General features: G+C 39.1%; 1 protein-coding gene across 2 annotated transcripts in view; it reads right to left on the bottom strand.

Annotated features, from left to right (window-relative positions):
- LTBP2 (latent transforming growth factor beta binding protein 2) overlaps nucleotides 1–21,033 on the bottom strand; it is a 183,917-nt gene that overhangs the window by 8,385 nt on the left and 154,499 nt on the right. Inside the window, exons 17-24 of one of the 2 annotated variants that reach the window (XM_012547766.3) lie at nucleotides 20,399–20,527; nucleotides 11,442–11,561; nucleotides 9,115–9,234; nucleotides 8,089–8,211; nucleotides 7,043–7,168; nucleotides 6,275–6,397; nucleotides 2,110–2,235; nucleotides 1,571–1,693 (exon numbers count right to left, since the gene is read on the bottom strand). In XM_012547766.3, the coding sequence (XP_012403220.1) occupies nucleotides 1,571–1,693; nucleotides 2,110–2,235; nucleotides 6,275–6,397; nucleotides 7,043–7,168; nucleotides 8,089–8,211; nucleotides 9,115–9,234; nucleotides 11,442–11,561; nucleotides 20,399–20,527 (990 nt within the window). The remainder of the gene's footprint in view (nucleotides 1–1,570; nucleotides 1,694–2,109; nucleotides 2,236–6,274; nucleotides 6,398–7,042; nucleotides 7,169–8,088; nucleotides 8,212–9,114; nucleotides 9,235–11,441; nucleotides 11,562–20,398; nucleotides 20,528–21,033) is intronic. The other variant, XM_031952523.1, reaches the window with a different exon arrangement.

Below are 21,033 nucleotides of genomic sequence, written 5' to 3'. Positions count from 1 at the left end.
CAGATGTAATTCTTCTATACATATTTCCACAATTATGCTGCCCAAGAAAAATCAGATCAAAAAGGAACAAAATGAGAAAGAAAACAAAATCCAAGCAAACAACAACAAAAAGTCAAAATGCTATGTTGTGTTCTACATTCAGTTCCCACAGGCCTCTCTCTTGGTGCAGATGACTCTCTTCATCACAAGATCATTGGAATTGGCCTGAATCATCTCATTGTTGAAGAGAGCCATGTCCATCAGACTGACCATCATATAATCTTGCTGTTGCCATGTACAATGATCTCCTGCCTCTGCTAACTTCACTTAGCATCAGTCCATGTAAGTCTCTCCAAGACTCTCTAAAATCATCCTGCTGATCGTTTCTTATAGAACAATAATATTCCATAATATTCATATACCACAGTTTACTCAGCCATTCTCCAACTGATGGGCATCCACTCATTTTCTAGTTTCTTGCCACTACAAAGAGAGCTGCCATATTTTTGCACATGTGGGCCTCAATTCTCTTGGGGAATTCTCAATTCTCTTTTAATCATGAAGGGACCTTAGTCTATTCTATATAAGTCTTGCCAAGTTAGCCATTTCTTCACAATAGTAAAATAACTCTCTCAGGGCTTCCATAAGCTCTCAGAATGATAAATGTATGAAAGGACTTTTAAAAAGAAAATTATATGGCTAAATAAACTGTGGCATATGAAGGTAAAGGAACAGTATTATTCTATAAAAAATAATGAACAAGATGATTTTAGAAAGGTCTGGAAAGATTCACATGAACTGATGCTAAGCTAAACAAGCAGAGTGAGGAATACATTGTACACAATAACAGGGAGAATATGTGAAGATCAAATATGAGAGGCTTGGTTCTTCTCAGTGGTTCAGTGATCCCAAGCAGTCTCAATAGATTTTGGACAGAAAACGCCATTTGTATCAAGAAAGGGAATTATGGAGATTGAATCTAAATCAACAAATGCTATTTTCACTTTTTCCCCCCCTCTCCCATGGTTTTTCCTTTGTGTTCTGATTTTTCTCTCCCAACATGATTCAAAAAGCAATGTGAGTTTAAAAAATTAATTAATTTTTTTAAAAAAAGAAAATCACATTTGGATTATATAAGCTCACTAAGTAAAGGAAATTTTTACTTCTCTTAGATTTTCCCTTAATTTCTAGTTCAGTTCTGTATACATAGCAGATGCTCAATAAATCCTTTCTGCTCAATTGAAACTACTTCTAATGCCTTTGGCAATTTAGGGACTATCCAGTGCCTCCTATCTTTTTAACTTTACAATACTTATCAAAGTCAGGAAGGAGCTGAGAATGGACAGAGGAGATGGAATAATAAGTCACATTTAGACAGGATTTTCCCTATACGAAGCCAATGAGTTAGATGGCTCAAATATTATCTTTAAATGAAGATAATAAAATTCAGTGAAATTATAGAGTAAGAAATTAGAGAATCTGGAACATTATGGTAACACAGACACCCGTTTCAGGACTCTTCATTATGGCACACTGCCTCTTAAATCTCTGTTTTGAACAGAAGCACAAGTTGACTATGTCCAGTCCTTACCTATGCACTCCCCATTCTCTGGAGAAGACCGGAATCCACCCTCACACACACAGATGAAGGAACCTTCTGTGTTGAGACACTGCCCTCCAAGGCACCTGGCTATATCGGCACACTCGTCCACGTCTAAACGAAAAGGCCAATGAGCATCCCCTTGCCTAAGGCCAAGTCTCTTCTCAGTTGTCTCCTCCCAGGGAGGTTATTTCTGTGGAGTTGGGGTACAAAATGTACTGGACAAGGGATAGTTAGGGTGCAGATGGAGAGGCTAATGGGAAAGCACAGAGCTGAAAGTCTCCAATACTCCAAAAAGTGTCCAAACTGGATAAACCAGAAGTAGAAGGAAGAGACAAGAGTAGTTGGTTCCATGGCACAGGTAAGGGCAAAGCAGGCAAAGAGTGCATCTCAACCAGGGCCTCCTGAGCCTCTCGTGGTTGGTCTCTGCTGTGGTTTTAGCAATCTGTCTAGGCTCTTAATGCCCAACTCCTGGCATCTGGAATGGATTACACCCTCCACAGGGAGACCCACCATCTGTAGTCACTTACCCTGGCAGCTAGTCCCCCCGGGCTCACTGGAGAAGCCGGGGGCACAGACGCAGAAGAAGGACCCATGGGTATTGAGACACTCGCCATGGGGTGCACATTCTTCCTCCCCAGCACATTCGTCCAAATCTATAGGAGAAGGGCAGAGAATAGGTAAATGCCCTGTGTGGGCACAGCCATAGGAACAGACACCAGTGGATTTCTTTTTTTGCTGCCTATACAAGGTCTTAGTCAACAAAGTTCATTCCCCTTTATGTTCCCATATCCTTTTCTACTTGACAAATATTGATTATGTGCCTACTATGTACAAGGTACATAATACTATGTTAGGTTCTGGGAAAATACAAAATACTTTGAGGATGGAGGTAGAATTAGTCAATGAACGGTAAAGTCAGACAAGCTGAGACCTGTCTGGGAAAGGCCTTAATTAATAATTAATTAATTTATAAATTTTTAATAACAGGTTTCTTATTTTCATAATATATGCAAAGATAGTTTTCACCATTCACCCTTGTAAAACCTTGTGTTCCAAATTTTTCTTCCTTCTTTTCCCCCAACTTCCTCCCCTAGGCAGCAAGTAATCCAATGTAAGTAAAACATATGCAGCAAAAAATCTTAATTTAGAAAGGCCAAGGTCGTCCATTGCATCCTGGGCCATCAACATTCATCTTGACTTTTGGACATCACCCTCATGACACTCTTCTTCAAGAATGAAGGATGTCAGAGAGAGGACTGTGGAGACTTAGTATGGATCACAACATAGTATTTTCACCTTTTTGTTGTTGTTAGCTTGCTTTTTGTTTTCTATCTCATTTTTTTCCTTTTTGACCTGATTTTTCTTGTGTGAGCATGATAATACTGGAAATATGTATAGAAGAATTGCATATATGTTAATTGCATATAATCCAGTATAGGATTACTTGCCATCTAGGAAAGGGGTTAAGAGAGGGAGAGAGAAAAAATTTGGAATACAAGGTTCTGCAAGGCTGAATATTGAAAATTATCTATGCATGTATTTTGAAAATAAAAAGCTAAAAAATATATAAAAATAAGTAATTGTTGTTTAAAAAAAATGAAGGATGTTTCGTTTTGTTGAACTATGTGGCTATAGAACTGAACAAGAATTTATGTCCTGTTCTACAACATTTCCAATAAAGGGTCATCCAGCCCTCAATTTTGGCCCAGCCTTAAGGCAGCAGATGGTAAAGAGGATAGAGAATTTTGTTGTCACAGTTGTTTTCTTTTTTCTTTTTGGTGAGGCATTTGGGGTTAAATGACTTCCCTAGGGCCATACAGCTAGAAAGTGTTTAGTGTGGGCTGGATTTGAACTCAGGTACTCCTGAGTTCGGAGCCAGTATTCTATACACTGCACCATCTAGCTGCCCCAAATAATGTCCAGCTTTGGACCCTCATTAGCTATGTGATTCTGGGTAGCCTCTGGAAATGACTTTAGCTAAGTCTCATCTACAGGAAGCTCCTCTAGATCCTTCTTAATTTCTAGTACTGTCCTTCTATTGATTACCTCCCACTTATCTATTTTATATATAGTTATTTGCATGTGATGTCCCATTAGACTATGAGGTCTCTGAGGGCAGCGACTGACTTTCTTTTTCTTCCATGACTGAAACTTTATTAAGCACATAGAATTTTTAGGATCATAAAGTAATTAACTGTGTATTACAATATAGTCAATTTAGTGAGAACCTTGATTCTATTTATCAATCAAGTTTTAATTCTCATTCTTATTTTTGGAAGAGATATGGGTATATTAATTTATCTCTTGCTTCAGATTTAATTGAGAACAAGAATGAGAATCCTGATTGTCAGAGATAAGTTGTTAGAAAGGGAATTAATGCCTTGTGAACAAGTTTGTAAAGAATGAGAGACATTTCTCTAAGGGTTCCTACAAAATTCTGTTACTTCATTGACTGAAAAATCAATTCAGATTTTCTGGCTACTGGGGAAATTAATTATCTCATCTCTTACTGGGTCCACCGATACCCCCTTTCCCCCAAGAGTTTCATATTCAAGTCTCATTCATTTCATTTTAGTCAGGAGGAAGTATTGCTTCAACTGGCAGGGACAATGTTCTGCATATTTTTTATATTTCTAGCACTTAACCTATTGTCTGGCACATAGTAGGTGCTTAATAAATGCTCATTGACTGTCTTTTGGGGCTGTTCTAAACAAGTTGCTATCAGCCTTGTCTGTCTTATGTTATATTTTTCCCTTAGCTCACTTGATGTTCCAGTCAAACTGACCTCCTGGCTGTTCTCCATGCTGGATGGTCCACCTCTGGGTTCTGAGCTTTTCTACAAACTGCCAGGTATTCCTCCAGGGTGTAATGTAATCCCTTCTCCTCTCTATTTCCTTATTCCAGAATGTGACATCTCAGATATACGCTGCCTTTTGATATTCTTTTGTATACATATCTTATACTTACCTACCTATCTGTAAACATATAGTATTCTTCCCCATTTCTACCCCTCTATCTTCCCATGGAAGTAACTAGTTAATGCTAACTAGCACTTGGCTAGAGCACTAATCCTGGAGTCAGAAAGACCTAAATTGAAATCTGACCTCAGACACTAGCTCTGTGACCCTGAGCAAGTCACTTAGGTCCGATTGTCTCTTCCCCTTTTCCCTTCAATCCCCTCCCCAAATTTGCAAAGTACTTCCCCATTGCTATCATCCCCATTTTACAAATCAGGAGACAGCACAGAGAAATTAAGGGACATACCCAGAGTCACATAGCTAATAAACAAGCATTTGAGGTAGGATTTGAACTTTTGTCCTTCTAACTCCAAATCCAGAACTCTATCTACTGAGTCTCCTAGCTACCTCTGTAATTATAGCCACCCATATGTAAGTTCCTTGAGACAAGGTCTATTTTGTTTTTGTATGCTCAGCTCCCAGCATAGTACCCTGTATGTAGTAGGTGATTAATAAATGTTTGTTAAATTGAACCTAATTGAACCTGGAAGGGGCATTAGAATTATTCTGCTTGGGCCTACTTGGTCTCTCTTGCCCATGTTATTGTTCTTGTTGTTATTCAGTCTTTTTGGTCCTGTCTTTCTCTTTTTAACCCTATTCGGGGTTTTCTTGGCAGAGATACTGGAGTGGTTTGCCATTTCCTTCTTCAGCTCATTTTAAACTGAGGCAAACAGGATTAAGTGACTTGCTCAGGTCACATAGCTAGGAAGTGATTGAAGCTGGATTTCAAGTGAAGTACTCCTGACTGCAGGCCCAGCTCTGTATCCTCTGTGCTACCTAGCTGCCTCTCTTTTAAAAATGTACCTCAAGCTTTTTTTTCTCTCTTTAATTTTTTTCTTTTCTTTTTTGCTGAGACAACTTGGGGCTAAATGACTTGCCCAGGGTCACACAGCTAGAAAGTATTAAATGTCTGAGATCAGATTTGAACTCAGATCCTTCCTGACTTCAGGACTAGTGCTCTATCCATGGTACCATCTAGCTGCCCCTAAGCTTTCTCTTCTCGAGGCTAAACCTTCAATGTATTTTTCTATGTCCTGGTCTCCAGTTCCCTCTATCCTGCTCACTTTTCTGAGGGCACATTTCAATTAATCAACATTCTCCTTAAAATGCTTCACTAAACACAAGACTTTGTGGTATGACATCTAAGGCAAAAAGACTATCACCTTCCTACTCCTAGACATTATATTGCTTTAATATAGCTAAATATCATTTTTGGCAAGGGAGAGAATATGGAGAAGCTGCCACTTTATACAGATTAATTCATATTTAGTCCATCAAAGTTCCCAAACATTTTTCATGAAAATTGTTGTCTAGCCATGCCCTCCCATCATATATGTGTACTGGTGATTTTATGAATTCATATATAAGATGTGATATTTATCCTTATTATTATCTATTTGATTATTTTCTGCCCCATTTTCTAGTCTACCAAGGTGTTTTTAGAGCCAGACTTTCTTATCCAATAAGTTATCTTTCCAGCTTGGCATCGTTCACAATTTTGGTGAACAACCTATCTGTTCTTTCTTTAAAGGTTTCTGTTGTAAACCCTGTAGGAAGAAAGTTATGGAAGCAATTCAAATATGTATTCTTTCCTATCGAGCAATAAAGTTAGTATTGGATTGGAAGACTGAGGTGTTAGAACTAAAATCATAGAAAGGGAGATAACTGGACTCACCATCACACATGGTACCATTGATTAACTGGAAGCCAAGTGGACAGTGGCACTGATAGGAACCCAAAGTATTCTTACATTCTCCTCCTATACAATTGACCTGGGGGTCTTCACATTCATTCACATCTGCAAGGAGCACAAGGAAAGGTTGTTTTAAGCTAATAAACCATCAATATGATTCAAAGAGAGGGTAGGTAGAATATCCTCAACTACCTTCTCTCTCTTTTTAAAAAAGTTTTTTATTTTCAATTCAGGGAACAAAATAAGCATTTCCATAATAGAGTACAATAAAGATTATTGCACATGAAACTGCAAATCTACCATATTCAACTTGCTATTCCCTCCAAATATACAACAAAGTTCTCACATAAATTTCTTTTTTTTTTCCCTTCCCTCTTCCCCCAATCCTAGAAATGAGTTTGGGCACAATTGTGTATAATAGTTGTGATTCTAAAAAGCAAAATTGAGTAGAAAAAAAGTAAAAAAAGAGCAATTATATTATAAAAATGGGGCACGAAAGGAAGAACTTAAACAGAGGAAGGAAGTGGGAGTGGAGGGCTGGTAATGTTGGAACATTATCTTAGAGGGTTAGGTAAACTGCCCTCTTTGTACAGCTTTTTGAATCATAGAAAACAAAGATAGTCAGCCTAACCCTTCCCTGACAACCTATAGGGCTTCTGGAATCGCTAGAGCAGTTCAGGCTGGTATAGTCCAGTCCATCCCAGTCTTTGAGGGGATGAAGGTTTTCAAAAGGAAATAGCCAGTTTTTACCTTCACACATACGCCCAAGGGCATCTGGCTGGTATCCCCTGTCACAATCATTACAAGAGAAGGAACCAATGGTGTTAGAGCAAATTCCAGAGAGGCAGACACCAGGAGAGGCACATTCATCTACATCTGTGATAGATAGACAGGTATACAAGTCAGAGGGTCCCATTCAGCCAGATCAGTGAATAGAGAGGATTTACATGGGTCATTCAGAAATGGGTAAGAATTCAAGACTAATTTCCCCAACAAGGGAGACCCAGTGCCTTACCTTTACTTCCTTTCCCCCTTCCTTTCATCTCTCCCTCCTTTCCTGGATCTTCTAAGGCTCTCTCCTTCCCTATTGGCTTTAGCATCTCCCTTTCAAGGACATCTATCTCTATCTCAAAGACCTTGGGATTCAGACAGCTCTTATTGTCTCCCTTTCTTCCCATTACCTCTGGTTGAATCACCCACATTTTCCTAGGGATGACCATCCACAGCCACTTTTGGCCTTCCCTGTCTCCAATCTTTCCACAAGAGTTTCAGGAAAGACCTTATCGGGCGTAGTTTTGACTATAGACAGGAAGATGGATGACCTGGTCTTTGGGAAGCCTTCCAGTTCCAGTATGTTATCTCCCTACCTCCCACAGTAAATATCTTCACATACTGTGCCTTCCTTTAGCAAGAAAATGAGGTCTTAGTATTGAGGCAGAACAATGGGTTTTCCAGTCTAAAACAGGTCACTGAATCTCTTATTAGAAGGCTCTATTCAGGGCAAATAGATAAAGAAAGAGACAGGCTGGTGGAGATAGACAAGACGATAGAACAAATTTTTGCCACTAGATCTCACACTGGAGATTTGGTAATAGTAATATGTAAGGGGTACATGAAGGAAGGGACTGTGGATTGAGGCCTGTTTATAGGATTACGGGTGGAGTGGAGACTCTATGCCTACAGGAGGGTACTTAAAACTGTTCTTTCCTTTCCAAAAGAGAGGTCCCGAGACTGTATTTTCTTCCCCCCACTCTGATGCTTGTTCATGAGAAGTGGAGTACTTAGCAGTTCCATACCGTTACAACCTTTCCCATCCTCTGTGGCTTGGAAGCCCAGTTCACAGGAGCATCTGAAAGAGCCTTCCAGATTGATGCACTTTCCATGCAAACAGATCCCTAGGGCCAGACATTCATCCTCATCTGGGGAAAAGAAGTCAGAATTTAGGGGAATATGGACCTCCTTCACTCCATGGAGTGCCAGTTAGTCAAATTAAAGTCTCTCAATCACCTACTACATTCTAGATAAAACAATCTCTACTTATAAGTGACTTAGCTTATGATAGAGAAGCCAAAAAATATGTATAAAAATAGAGGATAATATAAAGTTTACACACATACACGGATATGTGAGTTCTTAAATACAAGGTCATTGAGGGAAATCAGGAAATTCTTCATGACTCAACTAGAAAGTGTAACTATTCATTTCCAGAGAAACTAGGTTCTCCTGAAAGATTAAATTCCCTTGTACCTTTACCTGTCCTACCCCTCTACTGGGGGAAAAGCAACTGACATTTCGATGTCACTCCAATCCTATCTGGTAATATGTAGCAAATCTCCAGTGAACGAATGAATGGAACCAGATTCTCCAGGTCTTGTGGGCTGGGGAGGGAGGGAAGGGAAGAAAAGGAAGGAGATGGGCTGGAGCTGTTCTCTAGTTGTGGTGCTGAGATGAGGGATGAGGGAACCAAGAGGAGCACAATAGCAGATTGGATCCTTATGTGGGTCTGAATCACACTGATTTCCTGTTTCTTATTTCAACCCAGATTCAGGACCCATGTTTCCGACCAGGCTAAATAGCTTCAGAAAGTGGAAGAGCAAAGCATTGCATAGTGAAGCAGTCACTTGAGGCATTTTCTCCAATTATTGGTAGGGATGGTGATTGAAGAAACATTTGCCCCTCTATGAACCCTCATTCTATGTATTTAAAACCAATATCTGCTTTGACCCCACCTTTCATATCTTTCTCTTTTCCTTTCACTCAACTGGATAATATAGAGATCCCCAGAAGCCAAAGAATTTCATGGCCAACTAGAGATCACTTACCAACACATCGTCCACTCTGACTTCTGTAGCCTTCTTCACAGGCAAGACACGTGTAGGAGCCAGGGGAGTTGACACAGCTCCCTTCAGGACAAGTGCTGGGATGGCGGCATTCATCAATATCTGTAAAATAACAATAGCACCCAGATACCACCCTCCCCCTCAGTAATTTGCTGGATCTGTAGTCTAAAACAGTGACCACCCACATCCTTGGGCCTAGGATAAAGGCTTAGTCAGAAAGAGCCATTAGAAACTAGGAGTTTACAAGATTACCTTCCATCTACTGTACAGAAATATTATATATATATTGAGTAATTTACACATTGTCTTCCCCATTAGATTGTGAGTTTCTTGGGGATAGAGATCATATTGTTGCCTTCTTTGTATGTCCTATACTTAACACAGTTCCTGATGCACATTAAGTGCCTAACAAATGCTTGTTGAGTGAATAACTTGGGTCTTGCCTCAGACCCAGGATGTTCATCCAAGATGTTCATCCAGGAGTGCCTTATTTTCATCCAGGCCCCCCATCCCCAGACATGCAAATTTGTCTTAGGTCAGTTTTAAGATGGAGCTCTCACAAGTATCTAAAACCTCAATTTAGCCAGGAAAATTTTTCAGGCGCAATGGCCAATCTCTGATAGAAGGTTGACAAGTTGGAGGTCAAAGAATATCTGCTTGATATGGCAGGTTTATTTCAATCTGTTGAAAGTTTAATTGTTTGGATAGTGGTCACCATGAATCTAGCTAGGTCAAAATAGGTAGCCTAAGAAAGTTCTGAGCTACACCAAAGAGTGAAGTTAGAGGCCCTAGAGACAACTAGGCAATCATTTTCTAGGATAGAGAAGTAGATATTTCCTTTCTCTCCACCCTAACCCCGCCTCCCCCATTTTAAATACATCTATGCAACTTTTGTTATCCTTTAGGGATCAATTCCAGAATAATCTTTACACACATAGAAGGGCTATACCATAAGAAGCAATGCCATTTGCCTTGAGCAGACACACAGCCTGAAATAACATTTGAAAAAAGATTATGGACAGAATTTTCTAATACAAAGGCATTTTAAAAATTATAGTTGATTTAAAGGGGCACTTTGTAATTATTTTGAAACATAAAAAGACAATTCTACATGAAACTGAATTTCAATGTCACACCACTTGCCTTTTTAAAAAATATATTAATAAATTTAACACATTACTTTTAAATTTGTGCTGATTTTCCATGCTCCTTTCTAAAATTCCTTGTTCTGTATATTCTTAAAATATATATTTCAATGTTCTTTATTTTTCCCCATGGCTATTAATAACCTCCCCACTTTTCTCACCTCCAATCCTCCCTGTTTATTCCTCCTCCCTCATTAAGAACAAAGAAGGGCTGGTGGGAAGAAAGGAATTAAGTAAAATCCATGCAATGGCTATGTCTTTTTGTACTTTGTGTTCATTACTTTTCTGTTAGAAGGGGTCAACATGCTTCATCATAGATTAGAAGGACACTTTCAAGGAAAGATAATTAAATACGTAAAGGTCAAGCTGGAGCCAGGCATACAATGTGACTAATGTGGCCAGAGGGTCAGAAATTAAGTTTTTTGTGAGGGGATCATATGGAGAAAGAGGCTAAGATGGGAACTCAGGGCTTTTGAAATGGCTGTGGATTTGCGTGGAGACTTTAAAATAGGATTCTTGAGCTGGCTTCTGTGAGTTTTTGCTTTATATATATATATATATATATATATATCACTGTCTTTTTTATTTAAATAATTATAACTTTTTATTGACAGAACATATATCACTATATTTCAATATAATTATATAATATAATATAATAATTGGATTTTTAATCCAATACATTTTATTTTATGCACTTAGAAACATGATTCTGAGAAGGATACATAGACTACATAGACTTCACAGATTGCCAGTGGGTTAATTTTTATATTTGTGACACCAAAAACATTAAGAGCTCTTTCACTAAAAGAAAACCCCAATGAAACTAGGGAAAGAACAAAATGTGAAAATGACATAGCATGGGGGCTATTCAGTTCTGCTAAGGCTTAAGGAGCCAAGGAGGAAAGAGCAGTAAGTCAGAGGGACTGGTTTCAAATCCCACTTCTGATGCTTCCTGCCTGGGTAACCTCCCCTAGAATATAGACACCAGATTGTAGAATGAGGACACCAGATTTTCTTAGAGCTGAAAGCATAAGTAGAACTACAGAAAGCAGTCTCTGAATAGAGACTTTCTGCAGAAAGCTAGAGGGACCCAAGGCAATCCTGGAGTTGTAGTCTAGGTGGCAAGTGAGCTGGGAGATGGCAGTCTTTTGGTACTCTTACCTTCACAATGTCCCTTCCGGATCATGATGTATCCTTGGCCACACTCACAGTGGTAAGAGCCATCAGTATTGGTGCACTGTCCTCCAATGCATACCCCGGGTTGCTCACACTCATCTACATCTGTGAACATACCAGTGATTCTTGGTTGGTGGAAGGGGTAGGGGAGGGATTTGGGGAAAAATATAAGAAACTGAACATGAAGCTTCAGGTTTGGACCAGTCTAATTGGAACTTATAACATCTGAAAGCAAGAAATGTATTGGTAAATGTTTAATAACCAGCTTCCTAAAAAAAAAAGGCACAAACCTTTTTAAAATTTAATCTGCATTACTATTATTTTTCCCCTTACTTAAATCTAGACAAGCAACAAAACAATAAATCAAGGCTTTGTCAATCTGGTGAATATGCCTACACTAGAAATTTAACAACTCTTTTGAGCCAGTTTGAGCATGCACCTTGTTCCAAGATTGTTCCAGTACCTTCTTGTGTGAAGAGACATAATACAGAAAAAAATCTGGAAAGGTAAGTAGGAGCCAGATACTTTCTTTTTTTGTTTTATATTTGAGACAATAGGGAATCCAATCCCTATATTTATGCCCACCTGCATTTTTGATTTCCTTCACAAGCTAATTGTACAATATTTAAGAGTCTGATTCTTTTTGTACAGCAAAATAACGGTTTGGTCATGTATACTTATTGTGTATCTAATTTATATTTTAATATATTTAACATCTACTGGTCATCCTGCCATCTGGGGGAGGGGGTGGGGGGTAAGAGGTGAAAAATTGGAACAAGAGGTTTGGCAATTGTTAATGCTGTAAAGTTACCCATGCATATAACCTGTAAATAAAAGGCTATTAAAAGAGAGAGAGAGAGAGAGAGAGAGAGAGAGAGAGAGAGAGAGAGAGAGAGAGAGAGACACAATAGGGAATCATTGAAGATTTTTGAATAAAGAAGTGCAAGGTGTGATCTGTGTTTCACGAATATTTGACAGCCATGTTCAAGATGGATTGGAGAAGGGGAGAAACTGAAAACAAGGAGACCAATTACATGGATTTTTAATTGCTTTGGAAGGATTTCAATAATTACTACTTTGAAAAAAAATGCTCAAGTAGTTTTGCTAATAGAGTAGCACAGACATTATCCTGCATTATTAATTGCCCTCAGTTTACCTTCTCTTCCTTTTTAACATCTTTCTTCTCTGCCTATCAACACATGTAGACATGGCTTGGAATGAGCATGGTTTTGACAAGGATTTGACTCCAAGTAAGGATCCAAAGATTATGCCACCAGTTTTTGCTACTAGATTCCTTACTGTCAGAAAGACTTACTGTTTGATTTATCATTCCCATTTTTGACAGATTAAATCCCATCATTCATATAATTTTACTTCTATAGTTTGGTTTTTTAAATTATTTTTTAATGAACAGAAATGTGTTCTTTTTCCCGCCTCCCTGTTGGAAGAAAAAAAGAAAAACTAAACCCTTGTAACAAATAAACACAGCTAAGTAAAACAAATACACCCAGATTAGCCACATTCACAAAAAAGTCCTAATCTGTACCCCAAGTTCATCGTTACTCTGTTAAGAGGGAGCCTGTTCTAGCTGCTCTAACTTGTGAGACAAAACCATAGCATGCTAGATCTGTTAGGCATCTGAGATAATTTATTCTAAATCTTTTGCTTTATGAATAGGAACACTGTTATGAGTCCAAGGGACTACAGTTTTTATATACCCTCAGCATTGAGACTGTCCCATACCATGATAAGTTTTTATTCTATCATCTAAGGCTAAACCTGGGCGAGATTGGGAAAGAGCTAGAATTTACCTCTGAGGTCTTTACATCAGTCCCCTTTGTTTGATCCTTTGTGGCAGCCCCTTTACCTCTAGAGAAACCAATGCTCTTATGCTGCTTGTACAGCCCAGAGTTCTCTGTGTCATTGGATCCAGCATGGGAATATGTTAAAACCTCTTTTCTAGTAAAAGTGAAAATATTTGAGAAATAATATTTTTCTCTAAAGAACTTTTCATCTAGCATTTATTTGATGCTTTAAGGTTTATAAAAGTCTTTATAAATATTATCTTACTTCATTTTACAATAATGTCAGGAGATAAATGCTATGCCCATTTTACATTTGAGGAATCCTAGGCAAAGATTAAGCAACTTGCCCAGGATCACAGAGGTTTTTAAATACCTGAGGCAGGATTTGAAGTCAGGTCTTTTTAACTATTGATCCAATGTGCTGTTCACTGAGTCACCTGGTTGCATCAGTTTGTGATTAGGTTATTAACTAATTTACCCCATTGTCAAGAAATGATTGGGTTATTGATCCATCTTAGAGCAGTCTCCTTTCTTCTTTCCTTGAAGTTACTGGTACTAAGATCCCTCCCCAACAAAAGTACCCTCTGATCCATTCAGAGTCAGTCATCTTCTCTGCATCATCTTCAGAAAAGATTCTGACTACACATCTTTGGGAAAACCCCCAGAGATTCTTTCAAGGGAGGGGTCCAGGAATGGTGTCCTGGTTACTTAACAATTCTGTATTGTTAACCAAAACTGTATTTTCTATGTTATGATCTCTTCCTCAGTTTAGGATTCCTATAAATGTTACCTCAAATTATTTTGGTGGCAAAGGGCATGAAGATTGTGCCAGTATTTGGATGTCTCTCCCCAAACAAGAAATGCTTGGATATTAATGTTACATTAGATAAAATTGTTTCTAAGAGACTAGGCCTAAAAACACAAAAGCATAGTATCAGCACATATATATGCATATATAAGTATTAATATATAATTTAATGGAAAATTAAAATTAAATTTTAATTTAAATAAATTTTAAAAATATATGTATAGGAGTGGCTAGGTAGCACAGTGGATAAAACACCAGCCTGGGCAAGTCACTTAAACTCAATCACCTCAGCCAATAAACAAACAAACAAATATATATATATATGAGAGAGAGAAAGAGAGATGTATATAGATATATACACACATATAGGTGTGTGTAACATTTTTTTTTACACAAGTTAAATTGTTAATTAAGGAATGGCAACTAGGTAATATAGTGGATAAAGCTGATCTTAAAGTAAGAAAGATATGTGATTAACACTGGGTGAGTCCCACAACCTCAGTTTCAGTTTGCTCTTCTATGAAATGGAGAAAATAGTAAGACCGATTATATAGAGTTGAAGGGAGGCTCAAGAGAGATAAAATATGCACATTATGTTGGAAACCTTAAAATAATATAGGAATGCTAGCTATTTTTGACAATATTTAAGTAGGCATTTTATAGATGAGTAAACTGAGGCTCAGAGAGCCTAAATGATTTACCCATTTGATTGACTGATGTTTATTCTTGATTCTCAAAGTGGACCTACATAGGTGATAAATGACACAGCTGGGATTTTAAACATAGGTACCCTGAAAGGGAGTTAATCCAGTCCCCTAGCCTTAGGTAATGATTACTAATTTACACACAAAAGATTTCATTTCATTGTTCAGTTATTTCAATCATATGGAACTCTTCCTGACCCCTTTAGGTTTTTCTTGGCAAAAATACAGGAGTTGTTAGCCATTTCCTTCTCCAGTTTATTTTACAGATGAGGAAATTGAGAATTAAGTGATTTGTCCAGGGTCACACAGCTGGTAAGTATGATCTTTAAACACTCTGCCACCCAATGCTCAAAAGTCCCTTCTGGTTTTCTATCTCTGATGCTGCATTCTCTCCACAGAATTGTCAACCTCTCCTACTGGATCAGGGACTGAACTCATCATAGGACTGAGTGTCATAGGAAATGAGTATCATCTCACAAGTGCAGCTATCTTCAACTTAACTGGAGAGAGAAAACACCCACTTATGCATATAAGATTAGTGTATCCACATGCAGATTCTCATGTGGGAATAAGAAGGGTTCATTATAATGCTGAAACAGGAGATAAAGATCATTTGTCTGTTGTGTAGCAGGGGTTCTCCTGTTGTGACTTATGTGTGCTACAGATGAATTTATGGGATTCTGAGGCGCTTTACATGGCTACACCTTTTAAACTAAATTGGTATAAATCTGAAGTTTCTTTTGGATAAATAGTAATAGTAATAATAGCTAGCACTTTTATACATACACACATACATTTTGTATATATAGCATTTATATCTATATAGAGATAAATGATAGTAATAATAGCTAGCATTTGTTTGCAAAGCATTTTACAGTTCCATCTTAAGCTATTAAAGTTTAAATACAGACGTCCCCAAAGTCTTAGGACTGTGTTAATCAACCTAAAAAAAAAAAGTCTTATTTAAAATGATGCTAAGGCTTTTGGGACACCCTCTGTTAATCAACTTGATTTTTACAAGAAGCCTGTGAAGTAGTTGCTATTATTATCCCCATTTTACAAATGAGGAAATGAAAGCTGGGAAGGTTAAGTTAGTTTAATACACTGGTAAGTGCATGAGACAAATTCAAACTCAGGTCTTCCTTCGTCCAAGTCCAACATTCTTATGAATTGGGTTGCTTAGTGATTGCTAATTTATACACAAATGAAGGCTTCATTTCAAGATTTCTTCAAATATTCATCTGCTCTAGCTAATTTATGATGCTATTCAAGTTATATACAATTCTTGCACACATTGAGGGGTGACACTCAATGACCTGTTGGTAAATGTTTAACAACCAGCTCCCTAGAAAAAAAACATTTTATTTTTTAATATATATTTTAAACATATCTCCCCATGGCCCACTTTTAAGCTTAATCGACATTATTACCATTTTCTTATGTCTAGACAATCAACAAAACAATAAATCAAGCCCCAATTTGTAGTGTTGCCAATTTCTGAGGTGAAAATGTTCATGCTGAAAATTTAACAAAAAAGTAGAGTTGGCTCTAGCACACCCCTGGGTGTGAGAACTAGCTTGCATCTTAACACATGGGCTGGCACATAGTAAGCACTTAATGAATGCTTGTTGATTTGACCAGATGCCAAGATACTGAACAGGCTCGGTCCCGTGTGGCTGGAGAAATCTGTCAGCACTCAGGTCTCAGGTGATAACTTAAAACTTGAAACATACACACATACATACAGACTCCCCCCCAAAGTCAGGGCCATCTTTCATCAGCACAGAGCCCCGAGGATCCCTCCTTAGCCTGGGCAGGTCTCTTGCTGTCTCTATTCTTCTGATTAATGGATCCCCATCTGGATCACCCCTTTCAGTCCCAACCCACTCCTGGCAGGAGGAGAAGTCCCTACAGGGGAATGTGTGCCTGTAAGAGGCAGGCACACATAAGTCAAGTTGGCTGTAGTGGATGAGGCCGAGTCTGGATGTAATTGAAACAAGACCCAACTATTACATCCCATCAGGTCAAAACAGATTCGTTCCCAGCTCCCCCATCATCAGTAATTCGTGACTCTCCCTCACCCCACACAAGCCTGGGACACTATCCCTACAGCCTTAGAATCTGGAGATAATTATGAGGCTGTGGGATAGCAGTTTACCATTTGGGGGCAGGGAGCTCAAGAGAGCAAAAAGCTGAGGGAGGCAAACCTATGCTCAGGCCATCAGGGACTCCCCAAATTTCTTCTGGCACAGGGACAGAGGGAGCACAAGAGATTCTGGTGACACTGAGCATTAAGACTGAGAAGGGATCTGCTTTGTGTGGTTTGTTGGCTGCAAAGGGCAAAGGGATGCGGAACTGTCTCAAGTTTGTAATGGTATCCCAATGGAGGATGGCAGAGGAAGGAATCTAATCCAAAGAGGGAGTTCTAAGGAAAATCAGAGCCTCTATCATACTTCTCTTTTGCCCTGTTTGTGTCCTTTTCCCATAGAAAATCAGAATCATACATCTAGGACAGGAATTCTTAGCCAAGGATGTGTAAATATGTATTTTGTTTTTAAAAGATACATTTTTATTGCTGTTTCATTGATTTATTTTATAACTCTATGTATTTTATTGTATGCATTTTAAAACATTGTGAGACAGTCTTCACCAGATTGCCAAAGATGATCTTGGACACTTCCTGGCTATGTGTTCGCTTTTTGTCTCAGTTTCCCCAAACATAAAATAGAGATAACAATGCACCACAGAGTTAAGAGAATCAAAGGAAATAATTTGTAAAAAAAAAACACTTAGTACAGTAACTGGCACATGGTAGGCATTTTGCAAATGTTTATTGCCTTCCCTTTCCCAAGAAAGTCTATGACACACACACACACACACACACACACACACACACACACACAAAAGCTAAGAACTTCTAATCCAGATGTTCCTTTTTACCCCCAGCATCAAGTATAAAACCTTCTGTTTGACATTTAAAACCTTTCACTATCAGGCCTCTTCCTACTAGTTTTCTTGCATCTTATTTCCCTATATTCTTATTTTTATCTATCTATTTATCTACTTATTTATTTCTGAGGCAATTGAGGTTAAGTTACTTGCCCAGGGTCCCACAGCTAGGAAGTGTTAACTGTCTGAGGCCAGAATTGAACTCAGGTCCTCCCGACTTCAGGGCTGGTGCTCTCTATTTCCTTATATTGTACCATTACTTTCACATATTCTGTAATGTAGGCATTTTCACAGATTTTTCCCTCCAATGTTTGAAATGCTGTCCCTTCTCTTCAACTCCTGGCTTTCTGATTCAAGACTCGACTATATCTCACCGTCTACAAGAGGACTCCTCCCACTTCTAATTCTGTAGAGGGCTGGAACTATTGAATTCAATGCACTGAGGTCAGGACTGCCGAGCACTTGAGACTACCTACTGATTGGACAATACTCTATGGGCATATGCTTGGAAAATGGTCCTTTCCACTATCCATACTGGCTCAATGATTGGTATATAGAGGATTGTAGGAGGGACTAGGGAGTGGAGAAAAGCTAGCCAGAGTCACTCAGGGCAGTAGACAAAGGGAGAAGCCACTTGCGGAGAGTCTCTTCTATCCCCTTCACTTCTACCCCCCTAAAGACCAAGAATAAAGATGGACTTTTGCTTATCCTGACTCCGGCTGATTCTGGGGTGTCCTGGGTGCTAGTGCGGTCGTTACACAGTTCCTTAACCTCAATTTGTACTGTCTATGATGTTACATGTACATATTTTCAGGCTATTACTCTATTAACATGTGAGCTTCTTGAAGGCAAGAACTGGGTTAGATTTTTGTGTTCTTATTGGATTTTTTTTTAAGGGGATAGATAGGGATCTTGCTCAGGATCACACAGATAGTAAGTATCTGAAACCAGATTCAGGTCCTCCTGACTTCAGGACTGGTGCTCTTACCACTGTACCATCTAGCTGCTTCAAAGATTGGATTTTTGCCTTTCTTTGCATCCCCAGCATGTAGCCCAGTGACTGGCACATAGTGAGCACTTAAAACCTTTGCTGATTGACTTCAGGAGCCACCTGGTCCAATCTCCTATTTGAGAGATGAGGAATCTCAGTTCAGAGAAAGTTAAGTGGCTGCATAAAGGTAGGAAAATATGTCAGAGATGGAATTTGGACTCAGGGTTTCTGTTTTCAGGACAGTTCTCTTCCCAAAGTACAATTTAGCTTAGTTCTCAATGCTCACAGGTGGAAGCTGAACTAGAACATTCATAACCTTCAAGCTTTTGGCTGATAGTGTAGTGTTATAGTCTGGTACTCTTACCATGTTTTAAAGTATTCTACAAGGCAGAAAATTTTCAAAGCTTCCCCCATTCAACAAATGACAAGTAGAGGTGACCACCTATTCCAACTGCTATTAAAGACTTTCCAACCACTACCTTGTGTCATGGCTGGGCAGAAGCCTGGAACTTAGGGAGGATTGGCCGAAATTGGACCAAGTCAATCTAGCCCCATGCTGTCTGAGGCTGGTGCTTGCCCACCAGCCTTACTAATGAGTCAAGAAACAGTCAGCCAGAGCAGAAATGTTATGGGGAGGATGTCATTGCTATGTATGGGAATTGAATACTGAGGTCATCGGAGCAGGGAGAGATTAATGGGAATTTCATTGTTTGTCCTTAAGGGCATTGATGTTTCCCTGGACTCTAGTTCTGTGATTGCTGGAGAAACTATCCATCTCAGAGAAGGAGCCAAGCCCCCGTTGGGAAAAGCAATAACTGTGAACTCCTGCCCCAAAGCCGCCATCGCTATTAGCAGCCAAAGTCACACACTCTAGGATTAGCTGGGCAGTAGAACTGATTTTCCTTGCCAAGCCCTAGTAGGGCAGTCACAGCCACAACAGTCATTCTCAGTGGCCCCCACCTCAACCTATACAGAGAATCTGGGCCCATAGCTAGCACTATTTATACAACAAAAATACCAATTTCAGAAATAATAACAACTGACATTTATATAGCATTGTAGATTTTGCAAAGTGCTCTGCAGACATTATCTCATTTAGAAAATATACTTGTAATGAGGCTTTGCAAAAAGGGATATCCTTTGTCATCAAGCGTATGGTTTGGAAAATATGGTCAGATGTGACTGGGCAAAAAGTCAGCTTGATACCTGTCCTTGTCACCTTATTTTGGACAGTTTGATCCCCAGTGTGCCATGGTGAGGTTATTACCCTCCCTCTTCCACCTCTGACCTCCTCTGCCTCCCCATCCATGTAGCCAAGTAAGAGGGCTCTAGCTTGTTCTTGTCCTGAAGAAAGAATAGATTAGATCCTTGTAGCCCAAGATTAAAGCCTGGGGAAACCTTAGCAATTAGAGGTTGTTGTAGTTGTCATTTTGATCTTGGTCCTTTGACCTTCTAGTGCCCTGAATTTCTTCTGAGCTGCTAGAGGTATCCCAAAGATACTTTGTAGTATGCTTTGTTTAAGTGAGTTTTTAAATACTTCATTGAGTACTTCAAACTGTAGTTATTGGTTACAGGACTCACATTCATTCATTTTTTCATTCAGTAATATATTGATTAGAGAGAAATGAGGAAAATGGAACTCAAGGGCACACACAACGGAAGTAGCCTGAGTGGGCTTTCCTTACCTTGGCACTCCTGAGTAGCAGCAGAAGTGATTAGCACGTAGCCAGGATAACAAAAGCAGGAGTAGGAGCCCACTCTGTTGATGCAGCGCCCTTTTCCTTTGCAGGGGTCACGGAGACACTCATTCTCATCTGAGGGAAGGGAGACAGACAGACATATTCAGGTGTGCCTCTTACCCACTTTTAGCCTCTATTCTGACCTCCCACCTCCCATCGCCCATAGTCAACAGCTGCTCCCCATCCCTGCAAAGCTTCCTCTTGGCTTCCTTCAAGTCCCACCTACAACCCCACTTATTATAGGAAACCTTTTTCAATCCCTCTTAATTTCAGTACCTTCCCTTTTGATCATTTCCAATTTATTCTGCATATGTCTTGTTTGTTCATAGTTGTTTGCATGTTGTCTCCCTCATTAGGATGTCAGCTCTTAGGGGTATAGATCTTCTTCTACCGTTGCCTTTCTTTGTATTCCCAATACTTATTTAGCACGGTGTCTGGCTCATGGTAAATCCTTACTCAATGTTTATTGAACAACTGACTTCAACTCTCTATTGTATATCTCGACCTGGATGTAACACAGACATTTCAAACTCAACATGTCTGAAACTAAACTTGTTATCTTTCTCCTCAATCCCTCTCTT

Source organism: Sarcophilus harrisii, chromosome 2, assembly GCF_902635505.1.
Source record: "Sarcophilus harrisii chromosome 2, mSarHar1.11, whole genome shotgun sequence".
Classification (NCBI taxonomy): Eukaryota; Metazoa; Chordata; class Mammalia; order Dasyuromorphia; family Dasyuridae; genus Sarcophilus; species Sarcophilus harrisii.
Note: the sequence above shows the minus strand (reverse complement) of the source record. Positions and strands in the feature narration are given on the sequence as shown.